The following is a 17,253-nucleotide window of genomic DNA, read 5'->3' as shown; positions in this document are numbered from 1 at the left end:
TTCAAAGATGCAGGACGCCAGCTCTCAGGGGAGCAGGGGTGAAGGAGAGAGAGGCCATAGGGTTTTCAGGCCGGGGCTCTTGAATCTTCCCAAGACCCAGCTGAGTCCCACTCTAGTGACCATAAGGAGGCCTGTCTGTAACAAGCCCCCTTTCTGCCCACTTGCTGGTTACGTGTCTTTGAGGGGCTCGACCTCCCTGTGCCTGAGCTTTCTCGTACATAAAATGGGGTGACAATCATTCCACGTAGGGATGTGGTCAGGGTTCAGTGGATTAATCCGTAAGGAGCACTTTGGGCCTGCACGCAGGAAACCCAACAGATATTAGCTATGACGGTAACTACCGCTGTGCCTGAACCAGGAGCCTGCAGCTAGTTTGTGGACTAAAGAACTAGTTAAAAAGAAGCAAGAGCCAGACCCATTTTAAACCACTGCACGTTGTTCACCTGCGGCAGGAGACTCTCAGATTAACCCGCCCCCGTTCGCACACAGACGCCGTGTCTGTGGGTTCGGTGACCTCACTCACCGGCCTGGCAGCCACACTGTGCTCAGCCGGTAACTGAGTCCGCCCCAGGCAGGAAAGATCCCAAGGGCCCACACAGCCGCTTCTGCTGATTCCTGATGGATTTCTCTACAAGGGGGCTAAAGGTGGGCGAGGGTGGGAAGCCGGGCTCCATGCTCCGTGATGACATGGACCTAAGAGACCCACCTGCTTGGAGTTCATGGAACCAGGAACTGGCATGTGCTTTGGATGAACCAGGAAACTCAAGTCTCTCACTGGGAAGAGTGAAGGGCTGGCCCTTTCGCACCTGGGCTGAGCACACTCTGGCCCCGATGGAGCCCTGAGCGTTGCCAGCAGGGTTAAGAGGGAGGAGGGCCCAGGGCCCCAGCTCGGAGGGTTCTGAGGACGGTCTGTGGCAGGGGTTCTCCCACAGATCCCCTGCTGCTGGATCAGCAACTGAAGGGCCCCCCATCCCTGGGGCGTCAGAGCTCAGCCCGGGGTCTGCAGCCTCCGCAGGTCTGCACAGGTGCACACCAGGTGCCTGCCCAGAGCCGCTCCCACGGCCTCGCTTGCCAGGTCTCTAACTGCCCAGAGCTCACCCCCGCCTGCAGCCTGCCGGCCTCTGTGGTCACTGTAGCACCTGAGCTTTTTCCAGACACTGGGATTTTGAAAACCCCCTTGGTGGGCACTTCCGGTTTTCATTTCCCACATTGTCTTACTGACCTGGCCACATGTCATCCTTGGAGCCCTGGCATTTGGGGCAGCGGTGGTGTGGGGGCAGTGGTGGTGTGAGGGCAGGGGCTCGTTGCCGGGACGTATTGCCTATTGGGGTGTCCGCAGTCCACTGGAACTGGGTGTGTGGGATTGAAGTGCCCAGGTGCTGGTGCCTTCTCCACCCCTGAGTGTCACAGGCCGCTCCCAGGTATGGTCACAATATACCTGAGAGGGCCCCTTTCCTCTCCAGCCAGACCAGTGGTGCCCAGTAGCGCTTTCTGCTCTGATGATGCAAATGTTCTAAGTCTGATGCAGCCACGCGCCCCGCGAGGTTATCGAGCGTGTGAAACGTGGCCGAGGCAGCCACGGAACTGGGTTGAAGTTGCCGTAGCCACGTGTGACCGGTGGCTGCCTTCTGAAGCAGGAAAGCCCCAAACGATCCATTGGAAGACTCATAGGTGACAGAAGTGTTGATCGCTATGGCGTAAATGTAGGCGGGGACGAGGCCATGTGTCCCCACTTACTGCTCAGGCTGGCGTTCAGCCCTGCTGGGTTCTGTTTGTTGGTTTTGTTGGGGTTCATCTCTCTTGGATGAGTTAATCCGGGTCCCATGCAAGGGGCATGAAAAGCAGTTGCTCTGTTCCTTGGCGGCTTTGGGAAAGTGGCAGCAATCCACCCTCTGGGACCGCTCGGGCTGACAGCCCATCACTGAGCCGCGGCCTCACTCCAGACCCAGATGGGAGGCAGGAGCTGTGTTGGAGGAATTTTCACCTGTGAGCCCCCTGGGTCCTCCCCTCCGTGCTTTCCCAGATGCGGAGACATGGAGAAGGAAAGTTAGCTTACAGAACACCCCTCAGCTAGTAGTTGGTAGAGCTGGGATTCGAACATGTGTCTATCAGAACACAAGGTTCATGCTTTCCCTGAAAGACTGTTCCATTCCTGCCTTTCTCCCAGACCTTGAACCTTTCAGAGCTCGTCCCACAACAGGTGCTCCACCACCCTCAAGGGGAGAGAGGTCAGCAGGGGGCGGGGTGACCGAAGGCCTCCTGGGGGCTGGAGGGGGCAGCGCGAGTGTGCGGAGGACTCTGGCCTGGAAAGCCAGTTCTGAGGCCGGCTCCAGCCCACCTGCCCCAGCACCGCTCTCCTGGATGGCGACTTCACCCTTCTTTCTTCTTTCAGCCCTTTAACCATGGACATAAGGTGGCCAAGTTCTGCTATGCAGACAAGGTGAGTCCCCAGAGACTTTGGGGTTCGGGTGCTGCCCCCTCTTGTCCTCTTAGTTCTGACCTGGCAGTAGATGTCAGAGATGTGTCCCTCTCTGGCCATGAAGGGCAGGGGCATCCGGAGGGTGGCTGGCACTGACAGCCCTGGGCAGGTGTCTTTGACCGGGCCAGGTGTGCCAGGGTTGATGTGAGCCAAGTGATGGCTGCCTCGGGCAGGGCTGGGACCTCCCCGCACCTGCCTCTTGTGAGGTTGCCCTGATTGGGGGAGGGGAGTGTGTTCTGGGAAGCCGAGTTGGGAGTTGGAGGCATCATGGGTGGAAAGCCAGGCAGAGAACTGGCATGAGAGGGGCCCACGAGAAGGCACGGGGTCAGGGAGCCGGTATCCTGTGTATGGAGGGCAGTTGGCAGCTGGGATGCCAGCAACAGGTGTCTGTCTTTGGCTGCAGTTCTGGCCTGGCAAGGGCAAGGTCAGGGTCAGGCCCTGACCTCAGGGGTAGAGACTCTGCACAGCGGGTTCCGGAGCCTCAGGCCCCAGGAGGAAAGGGAGACCTGATGAGTCCACAGGAGAGAGAATGGGCCAGGTCCTGGGAATGCTGACCTACCTGGCAGGTCCCCGGGGCTTCTCCAGTGGGACAGGCTCCAAGCCTGGGACATGGTATCTGCCGCTGCGGGGGTGGGGGCTGAGAGCCGAGGGAGCCAGGGGCGAAGAGTGATCTCCAGATCTCTCCTCCTTCCCCTGCTCCTCTGGGACCCTTCCTGCTGCAGGAGAAAGCCCCCAACCTCTCCCTCTTCATCAGGCCCTGCTCCACAGAGCCATCGAGGCCGCCTTGGCTGCCAGGAAAGAGTGGGACTTGAAGCCTGTGGCAGACCGGGCCCAGGTCTTCCTGAAGGCAGCGGATATGCTGAGTGGGCCGCGCAGGGCGGAGATCCTGGCCAAGACCATGGTGGGACAGGTGAGGTGCCCGTGGGCGGGGTAGGATGGGGGGAGGCAGTCATACCCCATACCTCGTTCGGCAGGCATCAGCTGAGCATCTTCTGGGTGCCAAGACCTCTGTGAGCTGGAGCCCAGGAGACTTTGAAGGACAAAGGCTAGGGGAGGGGATAGGCCAATATACCTTGTAGATGAGGTGGATTGTACTAAGCTTGCACGTCCTACTCTGGAAATGACCCCTTCTGTCCACCTCTGGTCCCCGTCTTGGGCCAGGCCCTGACCTGCTCTGCCTGGCCTGGCAGTGGCCCTCCACAGTTCTCCAGGCTCTGTCGGACCCCTGCTGCCCTCAGAGTAGTCTTTGAGACACCTGCAGCAGGTCACCCCAGGCTTCCGAACCACCAAGCTCTCTCTTGCTGAGTCACAACCCAGATCCTGAGCCCAGGCCCCAGGGCCCTTCCATTCCCACCTCTGTCCAGCTTGCCAGCTGCTCTGCCCTTTCCCCACCAGGCCAGCCCTCCCACGATGTCACCAGTCTGGAGCTAGCCTGACGCCTAGACACCCTGGGCATCCCGTCCCCTGCCTCTGCCTGGAATACTCCCTGTCTTCTCTGCCTCATGAACTCCTTAACTGTCAAGGTCCGGCCCAGATTATCAGATTATCACCACCTCTGTGAGGCTTCTAGAACCTTCTCAGTGCGAAAGGATCGGTCCCACCTCTGTGCTGCCCCCAACCGGCTGTTCTTTGGCTGTTACAGCTCAGGTTGCACTGAGGCGTAATGACGTCCTGTGTGTTTGTGGCCCCTTGACAAGGTTTTTGGGCATAGTGATCACATGTTAATGTCCATCATCTTGCTGGGTCTTGCCCTGCATCCTCCTGGAGTTGCAGATGCTCCTGATAAACCTCTTTTGAGTGAATGCATGTTTAGCCAGTGAGTGGTGCTGGCAACCCAGCGTGCAGGGGAAGGAGCACAGGGAGAGGGTTAATTTCGCTTTAGGGGTTTGGCTCTGCCTGGCCCTCTTCCTGCTCCCCAGACCTCAGTGAGGGTGCCCTCTGCTGCACAGAGCTGGTATGACAGCTCCACTCCCTGCTGACTCCTGAAAGCAGCTGAGCCCATGGGGTAGGTGACTGGTTCCAGAGTGTCCTGGCTGAGCCACATGTGGACAGGAAGAGATGCACATACTCCAAGACCAGATGAGGGTGCCTCTCTATTTGACTTAAGACTCAGAAGCTCGTAGGAAGGATGGTGGCCATGCAGAGCAGGAGACAGTGCTTCTTAGCTCAGCTCACCCTGCTCTGTGTCCTGAGCTGGGTGAGCAGCTGACAGTGACCCTGTGTGCACAGAGGGGCCGTCCCGTTGGAGAAAGCCTGATTCTTGCTGCCCAGAGTCCTTTCCCTGTGGCTCACGTTCGCCAGGGGGAGGAACAGACAGTCCAAGGAAGTGTTTACGGTCATCAGGCCTCCTAGCTCTTGGCCCAAATGCACCTGCACCTGATGTCCCTGTGGGCACAGGGTCCATTGTCAGAACAGGGCTGATAGGAGGCATGTCGCCACTGACCCCTGGTCCTCCCGCCTCACAGGGGAAGACGGTGATCCAAGCGGAGATCGACGCCGCAGCCGAACTCATCGACTTCTTCCGATTCAATGCCAAGTTTGCGGTGGAGCTGGAAGGGCAGCAGCCGATCAGTGTGCCGCCCAGCACCAACAGCGTGGTGTACCGGGGGCTGGAGGTACCCACAGGTGGCGTGGTGGGCCTGGGCTCCAGAAGCTTTGGGCTTGGCCTCACTGCCGCCTCCTTCCCCAGGGCTTCGTAGCGGCCATATCGCCCTTTAACTTCACTGCGATCGGTGGCAACCTGGCGGGGGCGCCGGCCTTGATGGTGAGCTGTGGGCAGAGGCGGGGATGGCGGGGATGAGTCACAGTCCCCTCTCAACAGACAGAAGGCCACGTCGGGGTCCCAGCTCTAGTCGTGGGGAGAAGCACAGAGGGTGGAGGCAGCTGGGGGCTGTGGAAAGGCTTGGGAGTCAGGATGGTTTGGGTCCCAGCTGTGCCCCACTCTGTCTGGGTGCCCCCAGGGAGCCCCCTCCGCCCCTGCAACACACACTCCTCTGAGGCAGTCGCCTCATCTGAAAAGCAGAAATAACAGGAAAGCTTACGTTACTGAGGCCCGAGGAGCAGATGAGATGGTGCCTTTGACGCATCTTAACACCAGGCAGGCTGGTGGCGCGGGCTTAGCATTATCTGGGGGCTGCTAAGCATGGTGATGGTGGAGTTCCTGTTGTGACCCAGCGGGTTAAGAACCCAACATAGTGTCTGTGAGGATGCGGGTTCAATCCCTGGCCTCGCTCAGTAAGTTAAGGATCCGGTGTTGCCTCGAGCTGCGTAGGTCACAGATGCAGCTTGGATCCTGTGTTGCTGTGACTGTGGCGTAGGCCAGCCGCCGCAGCTCTCATTCAACCCCTTGCCTGGGAACTTCCATATGCCGCGGGTGCGGCGCTAAAAAGAAAAAAGAAAAACAAGAATGGAGATGGTGATGGCGATCCTTTGAGTGCCTGTCCTGCGCCCGGTGACGTACATGTCAGGGCGGCATGGCTAGTACATGATGGAACAGATAGGGATTCGGGCTTGGTCTGGGCTGATGGTCTCCAAGCCAGTGGGCTCCACTGCCCCTGTCAAGGTGAATATGGCTGTGAGCCCCAGGCGATGGGGGAGAGGCAGCCCTACCCCATCGGAGGCCTGGGCGGCTCAGGGGGTCACAGGAGGCCAGGCTGACAGTCGTCAGAGGCGGCTGGATGATCCCTAAGGGTGTTCGTGCACAGGGCCGTCCTCGTGCATCTGCGCTCCTACGAGCAACGCCTGGCACCCAGGTGCCCGTGTCCAGGACACGTGCAGCCAGAGCACTGTGAGCACTCACCCAGCCACGCCCTGTGAGCACCCAGTGACTTGCAAACACCCAGCCTAGATCTGCCCGAGGGGCGCTGGCAGGGCCAGTCGGCACAGGCTTTTGGAAGAAGGGAGCAGACAGAGCAGGGCGTGGGCTCCCTGGCAGGGTTTTTAGAGCCTGATGCCTGGCACCTGGAGGACTGGGGTCGGGTAGGGAACATCCTGCCCTGCGCAGGGCCCGGGGGCTCCAGGTGAGGGCTAGCCGTGCTCTGGGGTAGGTGGGAGTCAGGGATGGTGGCCCCCGGCCTTGTGAGTCATCACCGCACTTCTGGGCAGGGCAATGTGGTCCTGTGGAAGCCCAGTGACACTGCCATGCTGGCCAGCTACGCCGTCTACCGCGTTCTCCGGGAGGCTGGTCTGCCTCCCAACATCATTCAGTTTGTACCAGCTGATGGGCCCACGCTTGGGGACACCGTCACCAGCTCAGAGCACCTGTGTGGCATCAACTTCACTGGCAGCGTGCCGTAAGTCCCTGTGGGCAGGGGGGCCTGGGGATGCCCACCAGGCCTCGTCACCTCTGCCTGGAAGCTGGGGCTGTGAACCCAGAGGTCAGGCGCTGACTATACCCCCTTCTTTGTGGTGGCCATAGGTGAGCCTCTTCCCCTCTCTGAGCCTCCTTTTCTTCACTTGTGTAACAGGAGTGGTGATTCCTCCCTTGCAGTGTCATTGGGAGGGTCAAACTAGTTACTGAGCGGGAAGGAGCATCTCAGGCTGGAAGCAAGCCTACAGGTGTTTGGTGACATGGATTTCGATGCCACTTCACTCCCTGGAAAGGACAGAAGGAAGCTTAGAATAAATTGGAAGAGGAAAGTCAGGAAGGCTTCTTGGAGGAGGTGGCATCTAGGCAGCCAAGTTGGCCAGGCAGAGGTGGAGGAGAGTGCTCTGGTCTCTACTGGCTGGAAGTAGGAGTTGGGTTAGGAGGGGTCCACCTCCTGGGAGGGACGGTAGGCGTTTGGGGACAGGGACAGGTGAGGACTGATTCAGGTGAGGACGTAGCAGTGAGACCCAGGCCCCTGGCTGTGGGGCGGGGGTCCGGGGGTCCGGGGTCAGTGGGGACGTCCGGGCTGGGGACAGGAATGGGGCACCATTTATCAAGGTGGGCAGCCCTGATGGCCGGGTACCTGGGAGACTTGGTGAAGGAAGTGAATTAGATGCTGGTCACTTTGGGTTTTTTTTTTTTTTTTTTCCTTTTCAGGGCCGCACCTGAGGCATATGGAGGTTCCCAGGCTAGGGGGGTCAAAATGGAGCTGTAGCTGCCAACCTACACCACAGCCACAGCAACGTGGGATCCGAGCCATGTCTGCAACCTACGCTACAGCTCCCGGCAACGCTGGATCCTTAACCCACTAAGCAGGGCCAGGGATCAAACCCGAATCCTCATGGATACTACTGGGGTTCTTAACCTACTGAGCCACAGCGGGAGCTCCGACGCTGGTCACTTCGAGTCTGAGGTCCCCGTGGGTCGCCTGGGGGGGTGATGTCGGGGTCCATGCTCCGGACCTTTCAGGTATTTTAGGGACACCTGCGAGGGTTTCTCGCCCTTTCCGCCTGGCCTCAGGCTCCCCCCGCCAAGCTTTGCCGGGTGGCGATGGCAGCCTGAGAATTGCTGAGGAGGGCTGTTTTCCAAAAGGCCCACTCTGCCAGCCATGGCCCCACGGGTCTGTGCCTGTTAGCGGATGGAGCGGGCCTGGCCCCCATTTGCCATGCTCCGATGAGCAGCAGGCTTAAAGGTAGGAAAGTCATAAATTAGTATTAGCTACTGTGTCGCCAGCTCCCTGGTGATTAGCATTTTTATTGTTTTGTGGTGCTGAGGTTGGTCACACTTGGAGCCCGCCCGCCCGGGGGAGGGAGGAGGCAGGGGCCTGAGCTGCCTCTCCCAGGACCCTCCTTGGTTTGGCCTCAGGAGCCCGGGTCTGGGCTTGGGGTGCCCCTCCCAGACCACGGTGGCGTCTGCCTCCCATCAGGCACCATAGTCCTGAGCATTCGGCCATATTCACGCTATCACAGAACAGCCCTGCCAGGCAGGATCGTTCTTTCCAGTTCCCAGATGAGATGCAGGATTTGAGGCTCAGAGAGGTGAAGTGATGGGCCCAAGATCACACAGCCAGATCAGGACTCGAACCTGGCATCCGCTGGCCTCAAAGCCTGGGCCTTCTCTGCACTATCTTGTCACCAAGCCTCCCCTTGTCCTTGTGGGCCTGGAATCCAGCCCATTTCCAGCTGCCACCACCTACTCAGTTGTCCCCCCACCCCATCCCTACCGCCACTGTGACTCCTGCCCACCTGTTGCCGGGCTGCTGACCCTGGCGCTCCTCCCAGGCTTCCCGGCCCCGTCCTCTGGTAGGGCCTGCTCCCCACCCCCAAGACCCCTCACCCTCTCAGGTCCCTGAGCCTGGCTCCCTAATCCCTGCCCTGTCCTCTTGTTCCAGCACCTTCAAACACCTGTGGAAGCAGGTGGCCCAGAACCTGGACCACTTCCGCACCTTCCCACGTCTGGCCGGAGGTAAGGGCCCCCTTCCCCGTACTCTCCCCTGGGACTCCAGGGACCCCTCCCTTCTCTGGCTATCATGAAAGAGGAGGGAGCCAAGGTGATGCCCCAGAGGTGGGGCAGCCCTGCGGGAATGAGGCTGGCAGGGGTGGCGCCCCTGCTCTGGCAGGTCCTGGGGGGCGTGCAGAGCACTTGTGCCTCAGAGCATCTTTTTTTTCCCTTTCATTCATGCCATTCATTCCCCATTCAGCAAGGAAACGATTAGGAACGAGCATAGGCACTTTCTGGATGCTGGGGAGGCAGTGATGGTGAGATAGAGACCTAGCCAGCAAGACCTTCTGTTCCAGCAGCAGTGGGGGCGGGGAGGCAGTAAGCATGAAGATGGATGACGTCAGAGAGCGAAGGAGCTACGACAATTCAAGGAGGGAAAAGGGGCCACAGCAGTGACCTCCCCCCGCTCCCCGGAACGGGCGTGGTGGGTGACTGTTACTTAGGGTGGCTGGGGGTGGGGAGCCTCTTCAAAGAGGGGACATTTGAGCAATGAAAAGAAGCCAGCCTTGCAGGAATCAGGGGATAGACCATCGTGGGCACCGGTGCTGTCAGAGGACCTTTCTGTGGCTCTGTGACAGTGGACCTGGTCTGTATCTGAGCCATCCGATATGGTAACCACTAGCCACATGTGGCTGTGGAGCACTCGAAATGTGGCTGGTGTGACTGAGGAAGGGAAATTTTGTTTAATTTGAATTAATTAGAGTGTCAACAGCCATGTGCGCCTGGTGGCCACTGTGTTACGCCACCCAGATCTAGGCTGAGGAAGCGGCAGGTGCAGAGGCCGGCAGGTAAGGAGCAGTCTCTCCGTGCCTCAGTTTTCTCGTCTTTAAAATGGGCTAATGATGGGAGGTTGCCACGAGGCTTCAGGGAGATAGAGCACAAAGTGCTTTGAACTGAGTCTGGCAAGTGGTTAGTGCTTTGTAACATGAGCTGGTATTGGCTGAGGCTTAACTCAGTGAGGAAACCAAGGCCCTGAGGGTTTAGGAGGTGGGAATGAACTTTCAGTGGAAGAAATACGGCCAGTGTAGCTGGGGAGGGGGTGGCAGGATATGGGAGTGAGAGGCCCAGAGGGGCTAGGTCTTGGCAGAATAATTTTCTCACAAAGAAACATGGTCCAGGAAATTTGGGGGGCACTGCATTTGAAGTAAAATGGATTCCTTACCTGTAGGATGTCTCAGGACCTTTAAAATTCTAATTTTCATTGCTCATCTTCCAGTGCAAGGGCTGATATGCAGTGTTTCCCAAACTCTTTGGACTGCAGAACCCTGTTTTGACAGGGGCCCCTTGGACCATGTTTTTCGTGGAACACACTTTGGGGAAATGCTGAGACCTTGTGAGAGGGAGGGCCATCCAGTATCACACAACGCGGTAACGCCAGAGCTGGGGCTGGTGGTTCAGCCTTCTTGCTCCTGGGGGAGAAGTGGGGCCCATGGGGAAACTGGACCCCACTCCTGAGCTGGTGGGAGCTTTGATGGGGGGTCGGGGTAAGCCTCCTCAGGGCCATGTGTAGCATCTGCAGCTTCCAGCCCCCCAGTGTGCCCCAGTCCAGCCTTCCCAAGGTGGGGAATTATGAGCCCCTTCACTGAACTGTCTGTGGTTTTCTGCCCTGTCTCCTTCCTTCCCACCATCTCCCCGAAGCAGGGGGACCACTGCTTCCCTGACCGCTTCCCAACCTCAGTCTCTCCGTGCCTCAGTTTTCTTGTCTTTAAAATGGGCTAATGATGGGAGGTTGCCACGAGGCTTCAGGGAGATAGAGCACAAAGTGCTTTGAACTGAGGCTGGCAAGTGGTTAGTGCTTTGTAACATGAGCTGGTATTGGCTGAGGCTTAACTCAGTGAGGAAACCAAGGCCCTGAGGGTTTAGGGAGCTGCCGAGGCGCCCTCATGCTGAGAAGCCTGGGGTTGGGTTTTCCCACCACGGGGAGGGAAGCCGGGCCAGCTGTGGCCCTGGACATGGGCTCCTCTGGCTGCGCAGGGGGGCAGCGGAAAGCTCAAAGGAAGCTGTGTGTGAACCAGCTTTGGGGAGCCCTGGATTCTGGTTCTTCCTCTGCCTTCATGTTGAGCAGCACCCCTGCCCCTGGGGCTCATTTTTCTCATCTGTGAAATGGGGAAGCTGGTCCTGGTGACCTGGTACCCTTCATCCTTGCCCTGCGTGGTCGCGGTTGGGGTACAGCCCTGGCTCCTCAGTCTTGGGGATGTTGTCTCATTCTAAGCCTGCTCTCTCACGCGCTCCTACTCCGTCTGCCCATAACGGGGTGGGGGGCTGGTGGCCGGGCCCTGTGGGCAGATGTAGACAGTGCTCCCCCACTCACCGTCCCCCATCCCCCCAGAGTGCGGCGGGAAGAACTTCCACTTCGTTCATCGATCGGCCGACGTGGACAGCGTGGTGAGCGGGACCCTGCGCTCAGCCTTCGAGTATGGGGGCCAGAAGTGCTCGGCCTGCTCCCGCCTCTATGTGCCCGGCTCGCTGTGGCCGCAGATCAAAGGGCGGCTGCTGGAGGAGCACGGCAGGATCAAAGTGGGCGACGTGAGTGGCGCCGCGCTCCCCGCCGCGGCCCAGCGGGGGGCTGATGGGATTGGCGGCTCCTGTGCAGAGGGGCTGGGGTGTGCGGGGAGTGGCGCCCTTTGTCTCGGGCCCACGGTCATTCCATCCCTCCCCGTGTCTCTCTCGCCTCCAGCCTGCGGAGGATTTTGGGACCTTCTTCTCCGCCGTGATTGATGCTAAGGTACTACGAGGGGACGTGGGGCGTTCCTGGGGGCCGTGCCCCGGGCTGGGGGGCGAGAGGGGGGAAGCGCGTGCTGGCGACCCCGACCCACAGCTTCGAGCAGGGCAGCCTGATAGCCGTGCAGGCACCGCACACCCTGGCCCCCGCCAGCTTTGAAAAACACGGAGGCATCCGCGCCCAGAGAGGAACTCGCCTCCCGCACACCCGACTCCGCAGGCCCCCTTTAAGTGCCCGTATTCACGTGTGCACGTACACATAGGTCCGCATAAAGCCAAACACGTGTGGACACACACAGCCGTGAGCACGTTCATGCAGATCTATGCATGTGGCCGTCAAGGTAGGTCCACCTGCACCTCTCCATTCATAGATCCGCCCACGTGTGTACACATCCGTGTACAGGTTCATATGTGTATGTAGGCACATGTGGGTCTACTCGCACAAACACATACACTTACCACAAGCATATATGTACCTACATGCTTAAACCTAGACTCATGGCCATGCATTTATAGTGTGTATGATGTTTATATGTAAGGATACATGTTCTTTTTGCCTCTTAGGGCCACACCCACGGCATATGAAAGTTCCCCGGCTAGGGGTCAAATCAAAGCCGGCCTACTCTACAGCTCAGGGCCACACCAGATCCTTAGCCCTCTGAGTGAGGCCAGGGATCGAACCCGCATCCTCATGGATACTAGTTGGGTTCATTACCGCTGAGCCACCATGGGAACTCTAAGGATACGTGTTCTAAAGTGCGCACCCACACACCCACACACACGAATGTGCATGTCTAACCTTGTCTCTGCTGTGGCTCAGCAAGGCCCTGGCTTTTGCCCTCAGGGCCCTCCCCCACCCCTCCTCCCATTTCACATTTTAGGCCCTTCAGGGACAGGTGTTTGGGGTGCCTGTGTTGGGGGGCTGCAGCTGGAAGTGGCCTCCGGCCAATCCTTGACTCCCCCTCCCCGCTTCCTCCTCTCCCCCAGTCCTTTGGCCGCATCAGGAAGTGGCTGGAGCATGCCCGCTCCTCCCCCAGCCTCACCATCCTGGCCGGGGGCCAGTGTGATGACTCCGTGGGGTACTTCGTGGAGCCCTGCATCATCGAGAGCAAGGACCCCCAGGAACCCATTATGAAGGAGGTGACGGGGTGGGCAGCCTGGGGCTGGGAGGAAGGCAGCCTCCCCAGAGCATGGGATGCACACAGGTCCCACCCAGCACTTCACGGGGCATCGTCCCATCTCATAGATGAGGAAAGTAGATGTCTCACTGCTGACCCAGACCTGTGTCTTAGCACTTGCACTGCCCATGACCACAAAGGCCCCTGCAGCCGTCTCAACGGCCAACATTGCGGACTCCTAGCTGTGGGCCAGCCATCTGACCGAGATGCGAGGGGTGGATCATTCCCATTTAACAGATAAGAAACTGAGGCTTGAAGAGGTCAGGGCACTTCCCCAGGATGACTGTGGGGAGGGGATTTTCCCCCAGCCTCTTGGTGGCAGAGGACATAGTGACACTGTTGGACACTTCCTGGGCCAGCTGTTGCCAGAAGTCTCCCCTTTCCAAGGACCTGGACCCTTGGTTCTGGATATGGGTCTGGCTGGCAGGGAGGCCAGAGAATTTCCTTGGATCTTCTGCCAGGTCAGGTGGGGCCAGCAGGGCGGGAACTGTCCCTCAAGGGAACTCAGCAGGAGGCAGTGCCTGGCCGTTCTTGCAGGGGCTGAGGAAGAGAACTGGGGAATGGCAGGGGCCAGAGCAGAGAGACTTGGAGGCTTTGGGGCACTGGTCCAGGTGGGGCCTGACCCCAGGGCATCTCTCCCAGGAGATCTTCGGACCTCTGCTGACGGTGTACGTCTACCCGGATGACAAGTACAGAGAGACCCTGCGGCTGGTCGACAGCACTACCAGCTATGGCCTCACGGGGGCAGTGTTTGCCCAGGATAAGTGAGTCGCCACAGCCCCTCTGCTCTATTCCTGGTGTCCTGTCCCCCACAGGACCCTGCCGTCCCCGGAGACTGCTCCCTTGGACATGGATCCTAGTAATAATGCTGCCTTTGCTTTCTATCCATTGTCCTGACCCGCGGGCAGGCCTCCCAAACACAGACAGACCTAGGCAGCAGGCTCTTTGTTAAAATGCAGATTCTGGGGCCCCACTGTTGGCTGCTGAATCCAGGCCTCTAGGGGTGGGGCTGGGGAATCAGTGCCTTTGACCTGCCTCCCCAGGTCCGAGGGGGCCTACAAGCGAGGTCATTGCTTCGTGCTGCAGAGTGGGAGGCCGGCTCACCCCCCACCCCCCACCCCCAGGGGCACACTGCTTGTCTGGCTGGGGCAGGATGGGAACCTGGGTGCCATGACTCTAAACCCGAGGTTTTGCCTTTTCCTTTCTCCCTGGCACTGGTTGCCTTCCCGTGTCTGCCGCTGAGAGTGGAGGCAGGATTGGAGGCTGAGGGGAAGGTTGGGGGTCTGGGGGTTCCCCACCTCCCAAGGGCAGGACAACAGGACCAGGATGGGCCACCCCCCCCCCGCCCCAAGTATGAGTAGCTTGACGTCTCCCCCCCTTTAGTCCTTACAGCAGTGCTGCAAGGGAAGCATGCTAACCCCCTTTCCAGAGCAGGAGGCCAAGGCTCAGACTCCCGGGACCCTGCCCAAGTGCGCACAGCTGGCACCTGGCCTTGTGGGTATGGCCAGCGTGGGCTGGGGTGAGGGTGAGCCAACTGCGTGCTTACCGCTGCCCTGCCTTGTAGGGATGTCATCCGGGAGGCCACAGAGATGCTGAGGAATGCTGCTGGCAACTTCTACATCAATGACAAGTCCACGGGGTCGGTGGTGGGCCAGCAGCCCTTTGGGGGGGCCCGAGCCTCAGGTGAGGAGGTCCCCCTTTATCAGAGGGGGGCTGAGCTTCTGGTGGGAGACAGTTGGTCCTTCATCCTGAGGGTGTTAAGAGGGAACAGGAATAGCACCCCAATCTGAGCACTGTGGGCCGGGCGCTGTGCTAACTCAGGGTCCTGCCAGCAGCTTCCTGAGCTGAGGTGCTGCCATTCTTCCCACTTGACGGAGGGGGAAACCGAGGCCCAGGGAAGTGAAGAGACTTGGGTGGGGAGTGGTGGAGCGCGTGACTTTGGTCCAGCCAGACCCCGGGTCACCGTGGTGCCACTCCCTCCTGTTTACAAATGAGGGAACTGAGGGGGAGACTTGCCGGAGGTCCCAGTCCCTAGTGGCAGAACCGGGTCTCCCGACTCCCAGTCCAGGGCCCTCCCTGGTGCTCCCTTATCTTCCAGACACCCTTTGCAGCTGGGGCGGGGGACCTGGGGAGCCCTCCTGCCCTCGTCCCCCCCACCCCCAGCTGAGTGCCCTAAGGCGCTCTGAGACCTGAAGGTGTGAGGGTTAACTTAACCTTTTGCTGCCCATGCGGGTGCCCCGTTTACTGCACCAGCTCCTCCCGACTCCTTCCCCCTTCAGCCAGAGCCTTTGAGCCGTTGTATCTTTTTTTTTTTCCCTTTGGTCTTTTCTAGGGCCGCACCCCGACATATGGAGGTTCCCAGGCCAGGGGTCTAATCTGAGCTGTAGCTGCCGGCCTGCACCCCAGCCACAGCAACACCAGATCCGAGCCGCGTCTGCAACCTACACCACAGCTCACGGCAACACCGGATCCTTAACCCACCGAGCGAGGCCAGGGATCGAATCTGCAACCTCATGGTTCCTATTTGGATTCGTTTCTGCTGCACCACAATGGGAACTCCAGAGCCGTTGTATCTTTTCGGAGAAAAACAGAACTGTCTTTTCCACAGGGACCAACGATAAGCCTGGGGGACCCCACTATGTCCTGCGGTGGACGTCACCCCAGGTCATCAAGGAGACTCACAAGCCCCTGGGGGATTGGCGTTACCCGTACATGCAGTGAGCACCCCGCTCGGCGCCTCTGTGGTCCACCTCTCTGTCCGTCCAGACGACTGATCTCAGTGCACTGATCCCACCCCCCGAGCCCTCTACTTGGCTCCCCACAGGACGACCCTCTTTCTAGGGCAAGGCCTGCCCCCCGGCCCCTCTGTCCTGCTCCACCCCTCAAAGTCTAGTTTGAGATCATGCTCTGAGGAGGAACAGGGCTGCCACCCCAACCCCATCAGGTGTCCTAGGAATTCCATCTGGTTGGTGTGACCGCGGTGTCCGGCTGGTTCTCCATCTGTCCCTTTCTTCTTCACACTGGCCCCGTGGCTCTGGGACCTGGGGAGGGGCAGTGGAGTCACTCGCGGATCCGTGGAGGAAAAGGAGGCAGCTCTGGGCCCCCTGGCAAACCTCACCACCCACAGTGGCCTTGGCCCTGGCTTCTCCACGCCTCGGGATTGGGCATGGGCAGGGTGACCCTCAGGGCTGGCGAGCTGTGGCTGCAGGGGGTCAGGACACCCGCTGGCCTTGCGCTCTCTGGTCCGGGCCACCCACTTCCTCACTAGCTCTTTGTCCAGATGCACCTGTGCCCGCTGGGTACCTGTGCCCAACCAAAAGCCTTAGATGCTGTGTGCCTTCCCTCAGCGTGCCTGTGCTCGCCTGAGGCCCACAGATTCCTGGCCATCTCCATGTGGTGGGGCTGGGGGCGGCTACCAGTCACCTGCTGGTGGGACATGCTGGGCCTTCTCGTTTGGGCTGTGAGCTCGATATCCTTGTCAGGTGGGTCCTTCCTGCTGCTTCCCTTAGTTCTGGGTCCCGCCTCTAGAGAGAGCCACTCTCAGAGCCCCAGTTGCCCTGGGATTCCTGCAGGAGCTCAGTACCCACTGGCCGTGGTCGATCAGGCCCGGGTAGATGTTGCTCCCATTTCTTGCTTAGCCCTGACATTCTACAGAATGTTCTGTAGAATCATCCCTCCTTTGCGTGTTAGTGGCTCTGTGTGGACTGGCCCCTAAGAGGCCTGTTCCTTGATGCAGCCAATACATCCTGGGTGGGTTCTGGGTGGCCAGGAAGCTAGAGGGGGTGACTTTGGAGGACAGTTTCTAGGGGGCCCTGAAAGAGCTGTGCCCTCCTCAAGCCGGGCTGCATGGGGCCCCCATGGGGCTGGGGTGGCCATTCTCCAAGTGCATGGTTTCACACCCTGGCCCAAGGTCAGGGGTGGGTCCTGATGCCACCCGGCTTGTTTTCCACGAGAAGCCAGGTCAGGAGGGGGCTTCTACACTGGTTCTGGTTCTACACTGAAGTGGCAATGGGATTTGCCCTGATGCCACCTAATAAAGTGCCTGTTACTTACCCAAATCGGTGTTCCTTCTGGTGGGGGTGGTGAGGGCCGGTCACCTGCTAAGTCTGATGGTGTTGCCAGCGTGTCACTGGGTGTCGCAGTGCCCTTGGTGTGAAGGGAGGAAGGGCAGGCCCTGGTGATGGGAGTGCCTGCTGCGGATGCTGGGAATCCTGGAGCCAGACAGGGTGGGTTCAAATCCCAGCTGCAGAAAGTTGGGCCGCCTCTCTTGACTGTCTTTCACTTCACTTGTTAGATGGAAACAGTAACACACACTCACACACACAAACACACACAGGTTGTCATGAGAATTCAATAAGCTGATTCATATAAGTGCTTAGAACAGATATGGGGTTAATGATACAACAGTGTTGCCCAATTGCTAATTGTAGCGACCACTGCTATGTGCTGTGATAGTTAAGTTTGTGGGTCCACTTGACTGGGCTTCACTGCTCAGATATCTAAGCATT

General features: G+C 59.2%; 1 protein-coding gene across 2 annotated transcripts in view; it reads left to right on the top strand.

Moving 5' to 3' along the window:
• Nucleotides 1-16,803, top strand: part of ALDH4A1 (aldehyde dehydrogenase 4 family member A1) — a 30,391-nt gene extending 13,588 nt beyond the window's left edge. For both annotated transcript variants that reach the window (XM_047792159.1, XM_047792158.1), the window contains exons 4-15: nucleotides 2,393-2,440; nucleotides 3,234-3,389; nucleotides 4,945-5,094; nucleotides 5,169-5,243; nucleotides 6,584-6,771; nucleotides 8,737-8,810; nucleotides 11,176-11,372; nucleotides 11,524-11,571; nucleotides 12,555-12,707; nucleotides 13,388-13,509; nucleotides 14,310-14,428; nucleotides 15,354-16,803. In XM_047792159.1, the coding sequence (XP_047648115.1) occupies nucleotides 2,393-2,440; nucleotides 3,234-3,389; nucleotides 4,945-5,094; nucleotides 5,169-5,243; nucleotides 6,584-6,771; nucleotides 8,737-8,810; nucleotides 11,176-11,372; nucleotides 11,524-11,571; nucleotides 12,555-12,707; nucleotides 13,388-13,509; nucleotides 14,310-14,428; nucleotides 15,354-15,466 (1,443 nt within the window). In that variant the 3' untranslated portion in view covers nucleotides 15,467-16,803. The remainder of the gene's footprint in view (nucleotides 1-2,392; nucleotides 2,441-3,233; nucleotides 3,390-4,944; nucleotides 5,095-5,168; nucleotides 5,244-6,583; nucleotides 6,772-8,736; nucleotides 8,811-11,175; nucleotides 11,373-11,523; nucleotides 11,572-12,554; nucleotides 12,708-13,387; nucleotides 13,510-14,309; nucleotides 14,429-15,353) is intronic.
• The last annotated feature ends 450 nt before the right edge of the window (nucleotides 16,804-17,253 follow it).

The sequence above is a fragment of the Phacochoerus africanus genome, chromosome 8, assembly GCF_016906955.1.
Source record: "Phacochoerus africanus isolate WHEZ1 chromosome 8, ROS_Pafr_v1, whole genome shotgun sequence".
Taxonomy (NCBI): Eukaryota; Metazoa; Chordata; class Mammalia; order Artiodactyla; family Suidae; genus Phacochoerus; species Phacochoerus africanus.
Note: the sequence above shows the minus strand (reverse complement) of the source record. Positions and strands in the feature narration are given on the sequence as shown.